Source organism: Felis catus, chromosome C2 (genome assembly GCF_018350175.1).
Source record: "Felis catus isolate Fca126 chromosome C2, F.catus_Fca126_mat1.0, whole genome shotgun sequence".
Lineage (NCBI taxonomy): Eukaryota > Metazoa > Chordata > Mammalia > Carnivora > Felidae > Felis > Felis catus.
In genome coordinates, this window is record NC_058376.1 from 127,570,642 (window position 1) to 127,588,362 (window position 17,721).

Below are 17,721 nucleotides of genomic sequence, written 5' to 3' on the forward strand. Positions count from 1 at the left end.
GTTAATATTCCATATGCAATAGGCATAGTGGGCCATCCACCGACCAAGCATAATATAATGTCAGATATAGATACTGTTGATGCCATCATGAAAGTAAGAGGCCAAGGGCTGCTTCTCCAAATACATGAGGAGGAAGGATAGACAGGCTCCTCAGAGTGGCAAGATCAGCCTGTGCCAGGTATACATACAGGTTCTAGCTCCACTGTCCTTGTCAACTTACCAGGACTTCGCTACTCGCCTTTCTAGTGCCTACTCCTCCCTCAAAGAATGGACAAATCCATACATGCCATTTATCTGATGGGGATGACATCAGTTCCAAACAAAGGGATGGAGGGGCCTTGGAAGGAAAGCCTAGGAAGAGAGTCCAGCAAATTTCTGTCTGGCCCAGAAACGATGCTCATCTCCCCATCATAGCATCGGTCACAAAGTCACTTTCTGTCCCATCTCATTTGCTTGTCGCAACAGCACTCGGAAGCAGGTGTCATTACTCACATTTTACAGTTGAGGAAGGAGGGTTCATCACTCATACGAGTGATGTGAACTTGCCTGAGTCGTGTGAAAAGCAGAGAGAGGGTCCAAGTGCAGGGTCCCCTGCTGCACCTCTGCCACACTGAGCGCAGGAGCTGAGACAGGTAACTGCCCCATGGTGGAAAAGGGCTAGACCAACACAGCACACTTGCCATCCAGGCTTGGCTAAGTCAGATTAGCCCTCTGAGGCGGAGGTGACAAACCACAGCCAACACGTTTGGCTCTCAAGTGCTTTAAAATTTTCTAATTAGTTGTCAGCATTTTAAATCTAGGTTATAAGTTCTGGCACTGCTGGGTGTGGCATCACTTACTGGAGCTGGGCAGAGGCTCGCCCCGTCCTCTACAGTCCTCTGTGGTCCTCACCACTCCCTACTGCCTGACACTTGGCCATGTTTTGCTCCTCTCCACTGCTAGACAGGCCTCGTGGGCCTTTGGGTTTGTTCTCTCTGGGTTAGTTGGTCCTAAATTCACTGACTCTATTTTGCAGCAAGTTGATTTTTAAGATGTGCCAGTCTGATTTGTCTTATTTACTTTTTCCAGGATTTCCTCTGAGGTCCCCTTCCCCAACTCTGACACTCTGAATCTAGTTGGCAGAAAAGAGAAGTAAAGTTTGTCATTCACTTTAATTCTCTCTGACAGCCAGATGATCCGGCCATCAGTCTGAATCTGGGGCCAGGTGCCAGAGAGTGACTGCAGGAGTTAGTGGTGATAACAACCTCTCTGCAGATCGCTTGGCCACTGGAACAGAGAGAGTTCCACCTGAGCTGGTCTATTTTAAACTCAAGGCAGCTGTATTCAGTGCGAGGCTGCATCCCTGAAGACCTCACGTAAATCTGAGCTTGCATAATTCATGACCAACCCTGACCAAAGATGATGGACATTTTTTTTGACAGCTGAAGTGGCCTAGCTATGTGGCAATGGCTTAGAGGGAGCTTACAACTTACCCGGCTCACCATAATGCGATTTTTGATCAGTCAGAGGATAAAATGGCCACAAATCTGAGTTTGAAACCTAGAAACATCCCTGCTGCCTATAAGGTGCTGAGAAAGTTCTGGAAGCACTCTGACCCTAGTTTCTTCATCTGATCCACCTCAACTTTGTAAAGAACTTGGTAGGTGCTTGGCACACTGGAGGTGCTCAAAATAGTAGTTCTCGGCCACTGCCTACGGGCTGGGTGAGGATCTGATCCTGATACTCTCCAAGTGATATGAGATCCTTGAGAAGTCATGACTATAGACATGGCTGGGGTTGTTATGGAAGGATATGGAAGCCCTCTGCATCTCAGGACCCAAGAGATCCTTCAGTGTTCCCTCAGTGATGCTTGTCTCTGTGTATGCTATGGACCAAAAGACGATTATAAAACCTCCTATGGTCTTAGATCACACCCCTGAGGGTCAAGGAAAGACTCATGGTGACTCCCTCTGATGGACTGATGCCAACCAGTTCTTTTTATTAGATACCTCAATCAGCTAGGATGAGCTGCCTGCTTCCACTGGGCAGGGCTCATGATAGCAGCAGATGCAGCATCAGCATGGCGTGCCTGGGCAGCCCTGAGAAAGGAGGGCATGGCAATTCTGTGTCTGCTGAACAGTAAGAGTTACATGCCCAGCCATGGATGTGGTCTGTAGCTCCCAACAAAAGAAAGCACCAGCCCAAAGCAGCAACCAGCCTCCCAGGATAGAGTCTGATAATCATGAGCATCAGGCTTCAGATCAAGTCCAAGACCACTGAGCAGCCAACTTATCCAAACCCTTCCCTTGTGTGACCCTTACTGACACCCACTGTCAAGATCCAATTCACCATGGGGGGACACCTTGGATCCCTCAACGAACACACACTCATCTCCATCTTGATCCAGAGGCAGGGAAAAGTCTTTTGTGGTTCTGTGTCACAAAGAAAATTGTGGAAGAGTAACAGAGGGTGCACACTGAGGTGCTCTTTTGAGCCAGAGGGCACTGGCTGGCTCTGAAAACTTTCTCCATGCACAGAGGGACTGCCCACTGTTTAGGGAAGGAAACAGGAAGGCAGAATCAGAGGTGATTTCCTGCCAACCCTCTTCTAATCCTAGATTCTCAAATCCCTTTAAGCTTCTTCTTCCTTATCGGAAATATATGAACAATGCCTAAGTCACGGGTAATTATGAGGATCAAATGAGTCCATGTATGACAAAATTCTTTGTCAACTCAAAAACAAAACAAAATGAACCAACAAACATGAGGTGTTAAGCTATGATAATAATTATTCACCTACTCCTCAATCAGGATCCATTCAACGGTCCCCAGCTATTTCAGTTTGGGCAGTTCTAGACCCAGAATAGGTCCTTGATAGCACTTACCATTTGATTTAATAACTGATCCCAGGATAGCTCTGGGTCAAATTCTTTACCTTCTATCTACCTACTCATGACCCAGACAGTAGGACAGGGTGGCAGGGGCCGTGCCATTATCATGAGGTCAGGGTGGGGAGGCTGACCTGGACTTCACCCAGAGCGGAAGAGTTCAGGGGTCCCTGGAAAGACGTTAGACATGTTATAATTTGTGGACTTGCATGGGTCCATCTACCCTGTTCCTTACTGGATCTGAGTGATACGGCTTTTATGATGCCATAAAAGGCCTCTCACAGAGGAACAGGCCCAAGTGTTTATTTTGAAAAATCTCATCTTTTAAAAGAGTTATCTGTTGGTTGAAAATAATTTGCATTCACATGTGGATCTGTCAAAGCAGTGTGAAAGCACCATGTTCCTCAGGGCCCCACAGTCCACAGATTAGGACCCATGGGCCCCCTTGTCATTTGTTTTGTAACAACCATATGCCACTGAGAAGCACCCTTCTCTTATTGATTATAAACTTTCTGACACCCAAATTCCAGAATTCCCAAAAAGAAATCATAGACTGGAACATGTGGATGGGGCTGGGACCCCCAAATCAGGGAAGGTTAGGAATAGAGGGCCCACCAAAGGGGGAACCAAGGCCATGAGAAATGTGCTTGTGGAGGAGAAAATGAGTGAGGATCAAAACAAATACTTTGAATGCCGGCAATGCCAGGCCCCTTGTAGGAGCCCTGGTCCCTCAGCGCCTCTGCAGCCTGGGAAGGTGCAGATGGCAAGACAAGCAGATGGGCAGGTTCGGGAATAGCAGGGTAAGGAAAGGGAGGGGCAGGAATCAAAGTAAACCGCCATAAGTGGCAGGTTTGTTCGCACATTCTTAGAGAGAGAGAGCAGACAGCCAAGCCCAGCATGACATGACAGCCTGGCAGGATTATTAGTCCCCGAAGCTGGGACACTAAAATATTTCAGCCAGTTTTCTGCCTTAAACTCTCCAAGGGAAACACTGCTAACAAAGGCTGCCCATGTTCCGTGTTCAACGTGATATAGAAATTACCATTCCCTTTTCTTTGGGTAAGACAGACTGTCACAACCTTTGTCTCCACAGCACTGGGGCTGTGGTCACCAGCTGGAGGCTTCCACACTTCCACGCCTATTTTCTCACGGCACACACATGCATGCAAACACGTGACCATACACATACATACAAACATGCACACACGAACACACACGTGTTCACAGCAACAACGCAGCCATCTGGACAGCCATGCTCTCCTACAACACCTTTTTTTCTCCTGAGTTCTGACAGCTTAAACCCAAGAATCATCTGCCATCAAAGATGCCTGGGATTGAAAGAGGCAGAAGGAGCCTGAGGATGGGGAGGTGAGGAGCAGACAAGGACGGAATAGGGAAGAGGAGGTTAAGAAAGGGGAGCTGCACACAGGGAGAGAGAGAAAAGAGACGTGCCTGGCTCCAGCTATTCCACTAACAAGCTGTCCTTCTAGAATTTGTTGATTGAAAAAAATCCATAATTCCAAATAAGATCACAGTCCATTGCCCACGACCCCTATTGCCTATAGACTTTCCCTCTGCAGTCTTGCACCATCACCCCAGGGGAGAGATTGCTCATTTCTAACTCCCTCGGTATTTACTGCATGTGTATGGTCCACACGCTTAGAATACACCATGCCGCAGATTTGTATTTTGTGTCTACGTCCTGCAAATTCTTCAGTGAATGAGTTTTGTGGGAGGAACGGTGGTGTCTGTTCCTGTACTCCTCACAGTGTCTAATCTGCAGCTGGGCCCACGTCAGACGCTAACTAACCGCCTCTTAATAATGAGTGAGTAAATAAATAAATGAGTGAGTGAGTGCCTGAATGGACTGGCTAAACGGACATACAAAGGAATGGGTTGTTGCAAGAGGTGTAAAAAGCAATACAGAGAAAAGGTCAGAAGAGTGAGAGATACAGAAATAAAGAGAAGAGAAGGAAATGTCTGGTGAGCTGTGCACGCCTCAGGGACGTACAGGCCGTCAGGAGTGATCTACTGCCAACTACCTGAAGCCTCTCTAACAGTGGAGCATTCATTTAGGCAAGCTATACAGGAGAATGCACTCTTGAATTACACAGTTTAATTGAAAAATAATCTATGAAGGCAATCCTCACTTTATCACATGATTTCTGGGAAGCTTCCTTCATTGGGTTTTCTGATAAAGCGGCACCGGGGTTCTCAAGATCGTGCAGGGTTTCCACCCATCCGTTTGTCCATCTACCACCCATCCGTCTGTCCGTCCATCTATCTTTCCAAAGGCATTTGTTGAATCCCAGCTGGATGCAGAGCTGGGGGTTCTACGCTGGCCTGGATATCCCTCTTTGCTTTTGTGCTGAGCACGAAAATATCCCTCAGAATCCAACTCACTCTCAGAGGTGAAACACTATTTTCTGCCATGTTTCCTCCACGGCCACAAATGCCCATCGCCTGACACCCTCACCCCTGGGAGGAGGCCTGAAAGCAGAATGGGTGTGACTGAAGCTTTGTTCCTTCACGGGGATGGATAGGGAGCCAGCCACACAGACAGACAGAAGGAGCACAGATGCCTCCAGACTCACCGGCTTGGTTCGTGGTGATGTTGACGGAGACATGCTGTGGGGGGAAGGGGCTCTTGCTGGAGACTCCATTGACGGCCTGGATGTCGAAGGTATAGGGGGTGTGGGCCCACAGGCTGCTGATGGAGACACGGCACTCGGTCAGGCCCAGCTGCCTGGGTACAAACTCCACGTTGTCGTCGCAGCGGGAGCAGCTCCGACGGTCTGCCCGGCACTTTCTACAGATGATGTTGTAGGTCACATCATCCCGCCCTCCTGTCTCCCTTGGCGGATGCCACTCCAGAATGATAGATGTCTCATTGACAATGGAGATGACATTGCGGGGACCTGACGGGACACCTGTAGGGAGACAAAGAAGGGCCCAGTGAGGCTAGGCAGAAGCTTCCTCCTCCTGCCTCTCTCCATCTGCCTTTGGTGTATCTCCTCCCCTGTCACACACATGTATCACCTTCAGTCCGTCAAGGCCACATCTCCATGCTCCAATCCATTCTGAGAATATATGGTGGACAGAAATGACAACCTGGCCTAAACTCCCCTCGCAGTCATCCCAGTGGGGACAGTGGCAATCGTGTGTGCCAAAGGAGATGAGGGTGCAGGGATCTGGGTTCAAGCTCTTTGGTTTTCAGGACCAAGCCACTTCCTCTAGCCAGCTTTAGGGTATGCTATACATATGTAGTAGACACTTATTGGATTCCTGTCTTTTCTTTGTGTAGAATTCAAGGGTTGAGGGACATGAGTGACCCATCAAAAACTCCGACATATCCTGGCATCTTGCACAAAACCTCATGCAATTTGGAGTCTGCGTGATGTGTACATGCTGGGGCTATTTCTCTGTCGGGCAGGCTGCCAGATCACCTGGATAGATGAATATTCACAGTGCCTAAGCTTTGGTGAAGACAAGAAGCCAAGTTGGCTGGGAGGTTCATATAGCCACCATTTTTTACCCCATGACATGAGAAGAACATAGAGATTTGTTCTAGACATTCTGCTAGCTGCTTTACACTTATTACCTGAGAAGAAACAGTAATTAATTCGATTTTATAGAAAGGGAAACTAAAACTGAGAATGGAGACTGGCTGTGGATCATGTGGTATATAAGAACTGCAGCCAGTGTGGAGACCCCTGTCTGCCTGATTCCAAAGCTCATGCACTTTAACAACAGCCTTATGCTGCCTGCTAGTGAAACCGGCTATCCTTCCCTACTAAGGGAAAAGCCATTTCCCACTCTGGCCTTACACTGGTATGGTACTCCAAAGGTTGATGATCAGATCTGTTCATGGATAACAGGAGATTTGACCAGACTCTCTCTCCTACAAACCAGCCAGACTCATTGGGAGTCAAGGAGGGCAGACTCTTCCCTCTGGATAGCTCTGTCTATAGATGGTGTTCACACTGTGGCAAAGGTTGAAATGCCTTGCTAAATACTAAATTCTAGAAAACCTAGTCCTTCGTAGGAAGGCAACATATCTCTGAATTAACAGCCAAGGTGCTGGGCATTTTGAGAATCTCCTGCCCAGAAACAGAACAGATCACAGCCTCAGGTTCCCAAGCTAAGCACTGCATGTCCTCAATGTCTAATGATGAAAATGAATCCCACCCAGAAGCCCCCCTTCTGAATGGCGGGTCTGCTGGAGCAGCCGCTCTGGATAGTAATGCATTCAGAATTCACACACGTGACTGTCGCCAGCTGAACGAAGACATGTGTAAAGTGGTTCATGCTGAAGACAGGAATCAAATGCCAACAAACAAAATGAGGGAATAACAACAAGGTCGGGGGGCACCAGGGAAGGATTCTGTGTTGAATCAGTCAACAGCAAGCAGCTAGAGCAGAAAGCAAATATTAAATCGGATTCTATTAAAACGTGAAAGAAAATCAGTACTGTACTATATAAAGCCCATTAGGCCTGAGCTAAAGCACAACTTTCATACAGCCTTGTGACAGGGCAGGATTCATGAAGCATTTTTACTGAAGTCTTGCAAATAGCGTTCAAGAATTCCCAACCCATCTGCCCAGGGATAAACATCCATCTCTTCTCGGATCAGCACACAGCTAGTGCTGAGAGGGTAGCTGGCATGGCCGTTGCTGGGTTCTTACTCGGCCGGGCCAGCTTCACCTTGCGCTGCACTATTCGTTAATGTGCATATTGGCCAGTGCCTGTCTTGGACACGTCTGTTTGCTCAGACTGATGAGATTTGGACCACAAGCTCCCAGTGGTCAGTGCCACTGCTCCCTGTCTCAGCAGACAGCCTAGCCTCTGCCACAGGCCACCATCTCTCATACTCATCATAAATACATTCATCCAGCACTTGCTCTCTGCTGGGTGTGGAAGGATTCTTTAACAATGTTATCTTATTGCAGCTTTGGGATGCCATCACTGGAAAGCAGCCTTGGTTGGCAGAGCAGAGATAGGTACTGCCCAGGAGAGGGACCACCCATTCTTCCCACCCTGTGGAGGCTTCCCCATGTCATTATCTCCTTTCTCCTATGACCTTAATCTTCACCTTCTCCCCTGGCTCCACCTTCTCCACTTAAACTCTCATTAGATTTTTGCTATTTTAAAAGCTAAAGCACCACCACTGGCATCTATGTTGACTGCCCTCTCTTCTTCACCCTCCAGCCAAGCTTTCCAAAGTGGAGGGTCTCGTCTCTCCTTGCTTGGGCAAGTGCAGTCCAGTTATTACCCACCCCCCCCCCCCGCACCCCCCCCCCCCGGTCACTGCTTTTCTTTTGGCATCCCACCTGACAAATGCGGAGAATGCCATTCAGTCCTTCCCTTGCTTGACACCCTGCGTGATCAGCAGCCAGACCCTGACAGTCACATCTTCTGTGTCCCCCACATTCAGTCACTGAGGTGATGCCCCACCTCAGAATGTTCCCTTCCTCAATATCTTCACCCCCTTAGAACTCCAGGCCCTGTGGACTTTCCTGCCCTAGAGCAACAGCCTTCTTGTGAATCCTCCCACACTGCTTTGCACCCCTCCTGTCCGTTCTATTCTGCCAGAGTGTGGGTTCTGAAGTGCCCATGAGATCATAGTGTTCCCCTGCTCAAACTGCAACTGCCCAAAAGTTTACCTCCTTTCCACATCCTTCAAGTCCCCATGTAGTCGTCTTACTCATGATCTTATCCCTGGTCACTTGACCCTCAAGTGGCCTTATACTGTGGCCTGTAGGAAGATTCCTGTGATTTCCTGTGCATACTAAACTCCCTTCATGCCCCTGAGCCTCTGCATGGTGTTCTCTTCTGTCTGCAATTCCTTTCCTCCTTATCCATTTGATGAACTCCTGCTCACCATCCAAGATCTAGCACTCAATTCCACCAGGAGGCTTCTCTGATGCCTGCAGTCACGTACCCCCCACCCTTGGGCTTCCACAAGCCTATTTCTAGATGCTAACACAGATTCCATTATTGCACTGTGATGATCTCTTCCTCTGTGTTGAACTCACCACGCTGTGGCTTCCTGGTGGGTGGGAGCTTGTGGCTGGCTTATCTCCGTGGTTCACATGCCCCAGCTCTTTGCTCAGGGGAGGCTCCTCACTCTTGGTTTTGACCTCTGTTCAGGGTGCACAACTTAAGATCACCCTATCCCAGCATGAGATGCCCTGCTGTGGGGCAGAGGGAGGATACAGTTGTGGTAACAGGGAAGACTGCTTGTGGCCCTGAGTGGTACAGGCTTTAGTGAGATAAAGGTGGCAAGTGAGAAGCTGGTTTGGAGAGGACTTCCCTGTCCCTTGATCCAGTGGTGTCCCTGGCAGGTGGGATGATCCCATTTGATGCTGCCCCGTGCCTGCTCCCCGCTCAGGAAGAAAAGTGGCAGGTTTCCAACAAGATTTTTTCATGTTTATTTAGACACAGCCTTCATATAAAGCAACTACTGCACCATTCTCTTTCATGGCTGCTTTCCAGAGCAAATGCATCTGTGGGGCATGAACAGGGACCTATGGGGACCTATAGGGCCCATGGTTATGGATTCCAGAACTGCGTATATCTGAATCCTTTCCTTTCAAGGAAAGCTAGAAGACCCCAAATATGTCTTGTTGTGTGTCCTTCCCCGTCACGTCCTCAAGAGTAGGGGTGTGTCTTGTTTCAGAGCCCAGCAGAGTGCCTGGGCTCACAGTACACATCTGTGGAGATGGCCCGAGTCTGGTCCACGAACAATGATTGGGATCCTGTTCACTACTCATTCATTCACTCACTCACTTCTTTAACAAATACTCCTGTGTATTCTAGGCACTCAGAGGTTAGGGAAAGGCCAGATAGACAAACTTCTGCTCCCATGGAACTTACTTACATTCTGGTGAGAGAAAACAGACAGAAGGAAGAAGGAAAGAAAGAAAGAAGGAAAAATGGAGATAAATGAGATGACCTCAGATAAAAATAAGTGCTATAAAATAAAATAGCCCCCAGGTTAAGACTGCTTCCCAATGGGGTACCTGGGTGGCTCAGTCGGCTAAGCATCCAACTCTTGATTTTGGCTCGGGTGATGATCTCATGGTTCATGAGTTCTAGACCCACATCAGGCTCTGTGCTGACAGCACAGAGCCTGCCTGGGATTCTCTCTCTCCCTCTATCTCTGCCACTCCCCTGCTCAAGCTCCTTCTCTCTCTCTCAAAATAAATGAATAAACATTAAAGAAAAAAAAAAAAAAGATTGCCTCCCAACAATGCTTAGCTCCTGCCCCTTTTCCCAGGAGGCCTGCTCTGGGCAGGGCAAGCCAGGGGCCAGTCTCTGGGTAGCTAAAATGGCAATGGTCTGTGCTCCATCAGCCTAATGATAAGGGCACGTTCCTGCCAGCAGGTTGCTCAGCCTTGCCTGTACTTGGGAGAGTCTGACCACAGCATGTTTGGCCTCTGAATAAATGTCCCTAGAGAAAGGTGCTAGGCCACCTCTACCCCTCCAGGCAGCACTCCCTGGGCTTGAGGCCCTTACCCCTGTGGGGAGTGTCTGTCCAGAACCAGAGCTCCACTCAACATCCTCAGGAAGGAGGCCAACTGAGGCAACCAAACAAAAATGTCAAAAGGCGGGGGGAGTTGAGGGGGAGGCCAGAAAGAGAAGAAAATTCTTCATCTCCGTCAGCAAAAGGCCTCAGTGCGTGCAGTGGTGGTAGGGGCTCAGAGCCACAGTCTCCTTGTCTAAAGCTCCCTGCTCTTGCGTCCATGTCCTCGTTTTTCTTAATTATATACAGACAGGCTTTTTGAAGCTTCTCTGATCTGTTGCCACGGTTACTACTGATGAAAGCTTCCTGTGAAAAGGGCTAAAGAGACTCAGTCCTTTTAAAATATGGGAAAACCACTGAGCTGGCTTAAGTGGGAGGGGCATGGTAGGTCCTGGGTCATGAGGATAGGGCTCTGTGTTTTCCAGAATGTGCCTGAGAGGTTGGCTCAGCCTGCGTGAGTACAGTTGGCACTGGGACCTCAAAGAGTTAAACAGAAAAGATCCTTCTAGAGACACAAGATTAGCCCAAGTGTTGCCATACTGAGATAGAATCTCCTGCTTCTTAATGTGATTTGGGCAGGATGAATTTTTTTTTTTTTTTTTTTTTAAAGAATGGAGAGACAGGGTGAGTGAGTTTATTTGTAGGCATTAAGCTGGAAATAAGAGCACTCCTGAGTAATCAAAGGGAAAATCTGCTGAAGATAGGTCAGCCCTGAAAGCCAATTCCTTTATCGGGAATCTTAATAAGGCCAACTTCCTGGTTTCAGAATTTAGATGTGAACTTCAGCCTGGTCCAAGGTGCCAACCAGGTAGGGTCCAGCTAACTGTGCCTTGCTGCAGCCAGGATCTATATACTTGCATCCCTCCCCATGGGGAGCTGGTGAGGGTGACAACCACAATGAGGTGAAGCTTTCCGGGGAGACCCTATGTGCAGGCCGAGATTGCACTGTTCTGCGTCAGGCCAGAGATGGGATCCTCCACGTTGTGTGCACAACTGCTTGAAGGATTTGACGAAAGAGAAAGATTTTACCCAGAAAAATGGACAAATACTTAAACACAAACATGGGTTTTCAGAGACTCTGAGGGGTTCATAGTTCCTTGAAACTAACCAGTGAACACCCTAGATGTTCACAGCAACCAAGTTCAAAAATATTCTCTTGTTGGTGACCCTTGAGATGGTGAACTTCTAAGCCTTAATACTCTCTCAACTCAAAAGTGGTAGTTTTGAGGATTTAATGAGATAATATACCTAAGGAGTTTAGCTGTGTGGCCTGTACACAGAGGAACTCCATAAATATCAGTTGCTATTATAATTAGTATTGCCATTATTATATGATTTGGAGCCCTGAACCATTCATCCAATTAAGATTGATCTTGTGCAGCCCCTCATTCATTGAGCAGAGACCCCATGCCCAGAACTGTGCTGGCACTGTGAAAGCCATGAAGCTATGGAAGCCACAGCCCATGATGCTGGGGAGCCCAGACGCTTTCTAGTCAGGCAAGACCCCACACCCATGGGTCCTAGAATCTGTGGACACATACAATTAAGGATCAAAGTAAGTAATACAGACACAAAGAGTTATAGGTGTCTGGGAAAAGATAAGATCAGTGCAGAACAAAATATTCAGAGATGGTGTCTGGGGCCTTGTCTACCAGTTGGAGCTACATGTATAGACTTGGAGGCTATGAGCTCCAGTCTATACACCTTAGGGCACTAATCCCTGCAGACACATCCAGGAAGGAGGAGAGCCCTAATCTTGGGCATGGGGCTGTGTCTCCAGAATGGGTCCAGCTCTTTTTAACCTTCTTGTGCTCCTATATATCTGCTCCCTAGCCTCTCAAGAGGTGGTCTGGCTTTAACATGGAATCTGGGTTTGCTTGTTCTCTCTCACCCTATGGGCAGGGAAATACATCCTTTACCCCTACAGCAAACTACATCCTCAACTCAGTCTTCTTTTAGGAGAAAGGATTGAGATACAGTCTGGGAATGGGTCAAGAAGGACAGGTGATACTCAAGATTCTTAAATATTGTAAGTCAAAAGAATGCAGAGATAATGTTCTTGTGGCTGAGCAGAGTCAAGACAGTAGTTTGGAAAACTGACTGCATACTTTAATGTGGGCTAAGGGTTAAGAGGGGATGGAGACGGAGATCAGAAAATGACACCAGGAGTAGGGATGGTGCAAAAAGCATGGTGTGGGGGCCCAGGAAGACATGGGTGGGGTGGTGAGGATTGGTTATAAAAAATGACAGTACTATTGGGACATCTCTTTACTTATTGCTCACTATGAAAGAGATACTTAAGGAACTATGTCTGAATAATTGGGAAGCTTTCTGGAGAAAGGAGAAAGTCCTTTGAGATTTTATAGAGACACAGACAGAAGTCTAGGAACAGAGGCAGACATGGAAACAGAGCTGTAGAGGTATGATGAGGTCTTTTATGGAGGCAAAATAGGCAGCAAACCAGGTCAGGCTGGTTGTTATGTCTTTGCCCTCAATACAGCATAGAGGGCTAAAAGGAGGATGGGTTGGAAGGTAACATAAGCCAAAAGAGGGAAATTTTGCAATTATCAGAAATGTAGTAGAGTTATCGCATAAACGTGAAGTGAACCCACATTCAGTTGTAATTCCTTCTTTGGTAACTGGTTATTTAAAAACAATACCAAACAAAGAAACTTCTCTTTATTTTTTTAGGTGCCATGTATAGCTATGACACTCCCCAGCCTAACTTCAGCTCTCTCTCTCCCTCTCTCTTTCTATCCTGAGGATGCCAATTCCTCTCCCATCATTCCTGCAGTAGGTGTAGAATTTCTGGGGGAGAGACTGGACAGGAATGCCCACTGTCCTAAAGGAAAGGGTTGTGATGTCCTGTAACATGCTGGTTCAGAACTCTGGAGAAGGGTATGTGCCTGCGTGCTCCCATCCCCCTTCACAGAGGTGCCTTGGACAGCAGTGGGGCAGTTCCTAAGATTCTATGTCAGGCACCAATAACACCACAATAATAGGAGCCAGTGGCAGCTGGAGTTTTCAAGTCTTATTGGGGGATGTGGGGTGGCTGTTTGAAGACAGATCAGAAAACCACAAATAATTTATCAGAGACCTGGTGCAAAGTAGTGGCATCAAAATGGGCTAGTGAGGCAACCTCCACTCAATAGTAGAAGCTTAGAGGGACTTTATTGAGATCCTTACAAAAAAAAAAAAAAAAAAAGACCAAGGACTATCTACAATTTGTGAGTGATGAGCACCAGACATTTGGAACACTGTTTTGCTTAATGTGAAGATGGTAATGGGTCAAGTTCTGAGGTGTCCCTTCCAAAGAGGCGGTTGTGCTGGAGGCCTGAGGCAGCAGGGCTAGAAAGTTGAGTGGTGCCTGTCCCATTGCAAGTGAGGCACCCTGGTTGCTCCCCTCAAAATATAGACTCCCCCTGGGACAAGGATGAGAGGTGGTTGAAACCTGGGGAAATCATGTTGCTTTATTTTTCCTAACAGTCCTAGATCCCAATATTCCCAGAGACAGTTTTACGCCACCTTTGGAACCAGTTTAAAATGAACCCAGGGACATAGGCTTCCAGTGGACAGACACCTATGCCATCTGCATGGTCGTCAGAAGGATAAGACATTGATTTGGTGGGACTTGTGTGCTTTATGCCACTGAGTGATTGATATCAGCTGTTTTCCCACAGTAGATTCCTACAAGGATCATTTGTAAGAGCAGAGCTTTGGTTTCCATTTCGCAGAGTTATATATGGAATTCTGAGATTTGTTTTAATAACAAACCCTATATGCAAAGTACTACCTTAGGTATTTTGGTATATTACTTAATAAAATCCCATCTCCCCAACATTCAACAAGGTAGGAACTATTGTCCCCATTTTATATATGAGGAAACTGTAGCTCAGAGACATTAAGTAGCTTGCTCAAGTCATGTGGCTGGTGAGTGATGAAGTCAAGACTTGAGTCCAGGCCTGGCCACTCTCAAAGCTCATCCTTAGCAACTCTTCCACCCAGGGTGGAGGCACCTAAGGGTGTAAGGTGCAGGAGTAATGCAAATGCATCCGGGTGCCGGGGGTGGGGGGATGGGTCTCTCAGGATGGCAGGAGGCTCTTGTTCCTGAGCTGTTTCAGTAGCTTCCCTAGAGAGACAGAGCAGCCGTGGTTCCAGCACTATGCTGAGCAAGTCTGCACGTGTTGCTCATTAGGGTCTTGGAAACACTGGGCCTGTACTCAGGCAATTCTCCTAATCATAACAGTTAGTAATAAGAAGAAATGATTAGTCAAAACAAGGAGGGACCCTGCTGAGAGGGATTTCGGGAGCATCAGAGAACCTAATGTTACACATTTCACCAAACAGCAATGTTTGTAGAAAGTACTTCTTGTTTCTCCTGCTTCAATGGAGCTAATTGTCTGGGAGAGAGGGGGTGGATTTCACATTCTGGGAAAAAAGATGGCCCCTCTACCTGGCCTGAGCTGAAGCCCAAGCGTCTAATTTCTACAAGGCTGCAGAACCCCTGGAGGATGTCTGAGACGCCTGTACCTGGAGAGGCAGTGTATTTCAGTAGGAAGGTCTCCCACCACTGCCTGGGTGGGGAGGTATACAAGGCTTAATCTTCTATTTGTGACCCAAGGTGAGGCCAGAGAGAGGGAAACTTTGACATGACTCTCTCCTTCAGATTTCTTGGAGATACTTCAAGTCCAAGAGAGCTATAGGGCATATGTCATCTTAAAGACATGGCCTTCAAGACCTCTTTCCCAGCCCTGCAATGAGGCTCAGTGGCTTTGTGGAGTGGTGAGAGATACACCAGACTCATAAGGAAAAAGATTGGGGCTGAGGGCCAGCTTTGCCACAGTGTGACCTTACACAGGTCACTTACACTCTCTGAGCCTCATCTTTCATTGATCTGTGACTGATAGAGCTAGACATGTTTATTGAGATCTTACTATGTGCTATGCCCTGTGTATAAGATTATGGTATAAAAATTCACTGACATATGCCCTGAGGGGTCCAAAATCTGCAGGGGAGGTGGGCACCTGTACTACAGCCACACAAACCACTGACTGACAAGGCTGGTGGAGATGCACTCCCAGATTCGTGGATTATTCATTCGGTTTTCCCTGGGAATACAGAGAAGAATCTGCCAGACATTATCTCATTCAGTTCTCAAAGAGACTCTCTCTAGGTATATAGAAAAGATCCAGGTTCCAAAGAGAACAATTCAAGGCCAAGGGGGCAAAAAGAGAAATTGAAAAAGTAGGTATTCCTCCCAGAAAGTTACAGGTCATCCAAAATCAAATCTTATTCTGACACTTTATAGACACACTTATTCTCAGAACAGGAAGAAACCTTGGAGATCATGGTGTATCCCTGGTGGTGAATTCCCTCTACAGTCCTTACCTGGTTGGGCAGACTCTTTTTTTTTTTAATTATTTTTATTTTTGAGGGGGGGGGGAGGAGAGGGGGAGAGAGAGAGAGAGAGAGTGAGCACATGCAAGTGGGGGAGGGGCAGAGAGAGAGGGAGACAGGATTTGAAGCAGGTTCTGTGCTGACAGCAGAGAGCCCGATGCAGGGCTCAAACTTGCAAACTGAAAGATCATGACCTGAGTTGAAGTCAGATGCTTAACTGACTGAGCCACCCAAAGCGCCCGAGCCTCTCTTTATTCTTCCAGCGATGGAAGCTCACTACTAAGGAGCCATCTCTTAACAATAACCAGAACCTATTTTGAAATATAATGAAAAAAGGTACCTACTCACAATAGCCACAAACCCCATAAAATACCTAGGATTAAATCTCACAAGTCCTGTGTAATGATACCTGTATTAAGACAACTATAAAACTTTACATAAGGGCACAAAAGTAGACTTGAATACTGTGCTCCTGGATGGAGAGGTATATCATAAAAATGACAGACCTTCCCGAAGCAATCTATATATTCAATACAACCCCAATCTCAATTTAATAGGACTGCTTAATGAAATGCGCCAAGCTGATTTCACAGTTCGTCTTGAAGAAAAAAGTGTTTGAGAATGGGCAAGGCATTTTTGACGAATGGAAGGTAGGGGTTTGATTTATAAGTTATTGAAACGTTTATAAAGGTATCATCTTTAGAACAGCTTAGAAGTGATGCCAGAACAGAACATTCTCTCAACAGGAAAAAAATAAAGGTAAGTATGTACCGGGCATTTAGTAAATAATAAAAGGGGCATCTCACTAACATGTGGACAATTCAGGTGGAGTTGATGGGATGTTATTTTTAATAAGATGTAAGAACACCAGGATCACATCTTACACAAAAATAAATTCCAGATGGAGGAAGGAGCTAAACATAAACACTATTAATAGAAAATATCAGAGACTGTTTTTATACCTTAGAGCAGGAGGACATATACCAAACCCAGGCAAAAAGTCAATATTCAAATCCCCAAAACCAGAAGGAAAAAGATGGTCAGGCTTGGGTTTAAATAAAAATGTCAATATGACAACCTCCCCCCACAAAAAACTATACCCATAAGTAGAGTTAAAAATAAGTGGAGGGCTGGGGCGGTGGTGGGAGGGAGAATGCCCTGTATAATTAGTGGGCATCTAGAAATCAATTTTTTAAAATAGAAAAAGGGCAAGGGTTATGAACAGTCAATTCCCAGAAGACAAATAAACTGGTCAAGAAACATATGAAAAGTACACCCTAATTTATAATTAGGGAAATACTATTCAAAAATACTAGGAGATCAGTCAAACTGGCAAAAAGGAAAAGCTGGTCTGTATGTGGAGAATTCTGCAAGGTGCACATGAGGGGCGTAAATGGGATGAGTCCCTTGGGAGAGCACTTAGGTAATACTGATTGCCTTTCTGAGTGGATGTGCCCACCAACCCAGCAATTCTATTTCCAGGTGAATTTCCTGCACAAATACAAGCGTATGTGCCCCCCAAGGTATGTCTGAGCATTTTTGCAGCAGTATTGTTTATATTAGGAAAAGGATGGAGTTAGCCCGAATGTCCACCCGGGGGCGGGGGGGGGGGTGCTATGTAACACAGCAGAAGTCACTGGTGCCTCCCCCACCCAATTCTCTCTTCCCCAGTCTCATAGAAGATAGGCTTCCCAGACACTAGAAATCACATGATGAGTCCCAGGCCATGAAATGTGATCCTTCACTGTCCGAAATGGGGTGTCACTAGATTGGTGCCATGCCGCCTCAGAGGCAGAGCATCTTCCTCCCTGAGGGAAGCAACTTAGCACTGAGGGTAAAGAGACCTGAATCTTGCCAGTCAGGCCCGGGTGAAATCAGGCCTGGCTACTCACTGATGTGTAAGCCCTTCTGGGCCTCTGTTTTCTTACCTAT

At 46.9% G+C, this 17,721-nt stretch overlaps 1 protein-coding gene across 2 annotated transcripts in view; it reads right to left on the bottom strand.

Moving 5' to 3' along the window:
* Positions 1–17,721, bottom strand: part of EPHB1 (EPH receptor B1) — a 430,079-nt gene that overhangs the window by 115,095 nt on the left and 297,263 nt on the right. For both annotated transcript variants that reach the window (XM_023260542.2, XM_006936394.5), the window contains exon 5: positions 5,461–5,796. In XM_023260542.2, the coding sequence (XP_023116310.1) occupies positions 5,461–5,796 (336 nt within the window). The remainder of the gene's footprint in view (positions 1–5,460; positions 5,797–17,721) is intronic.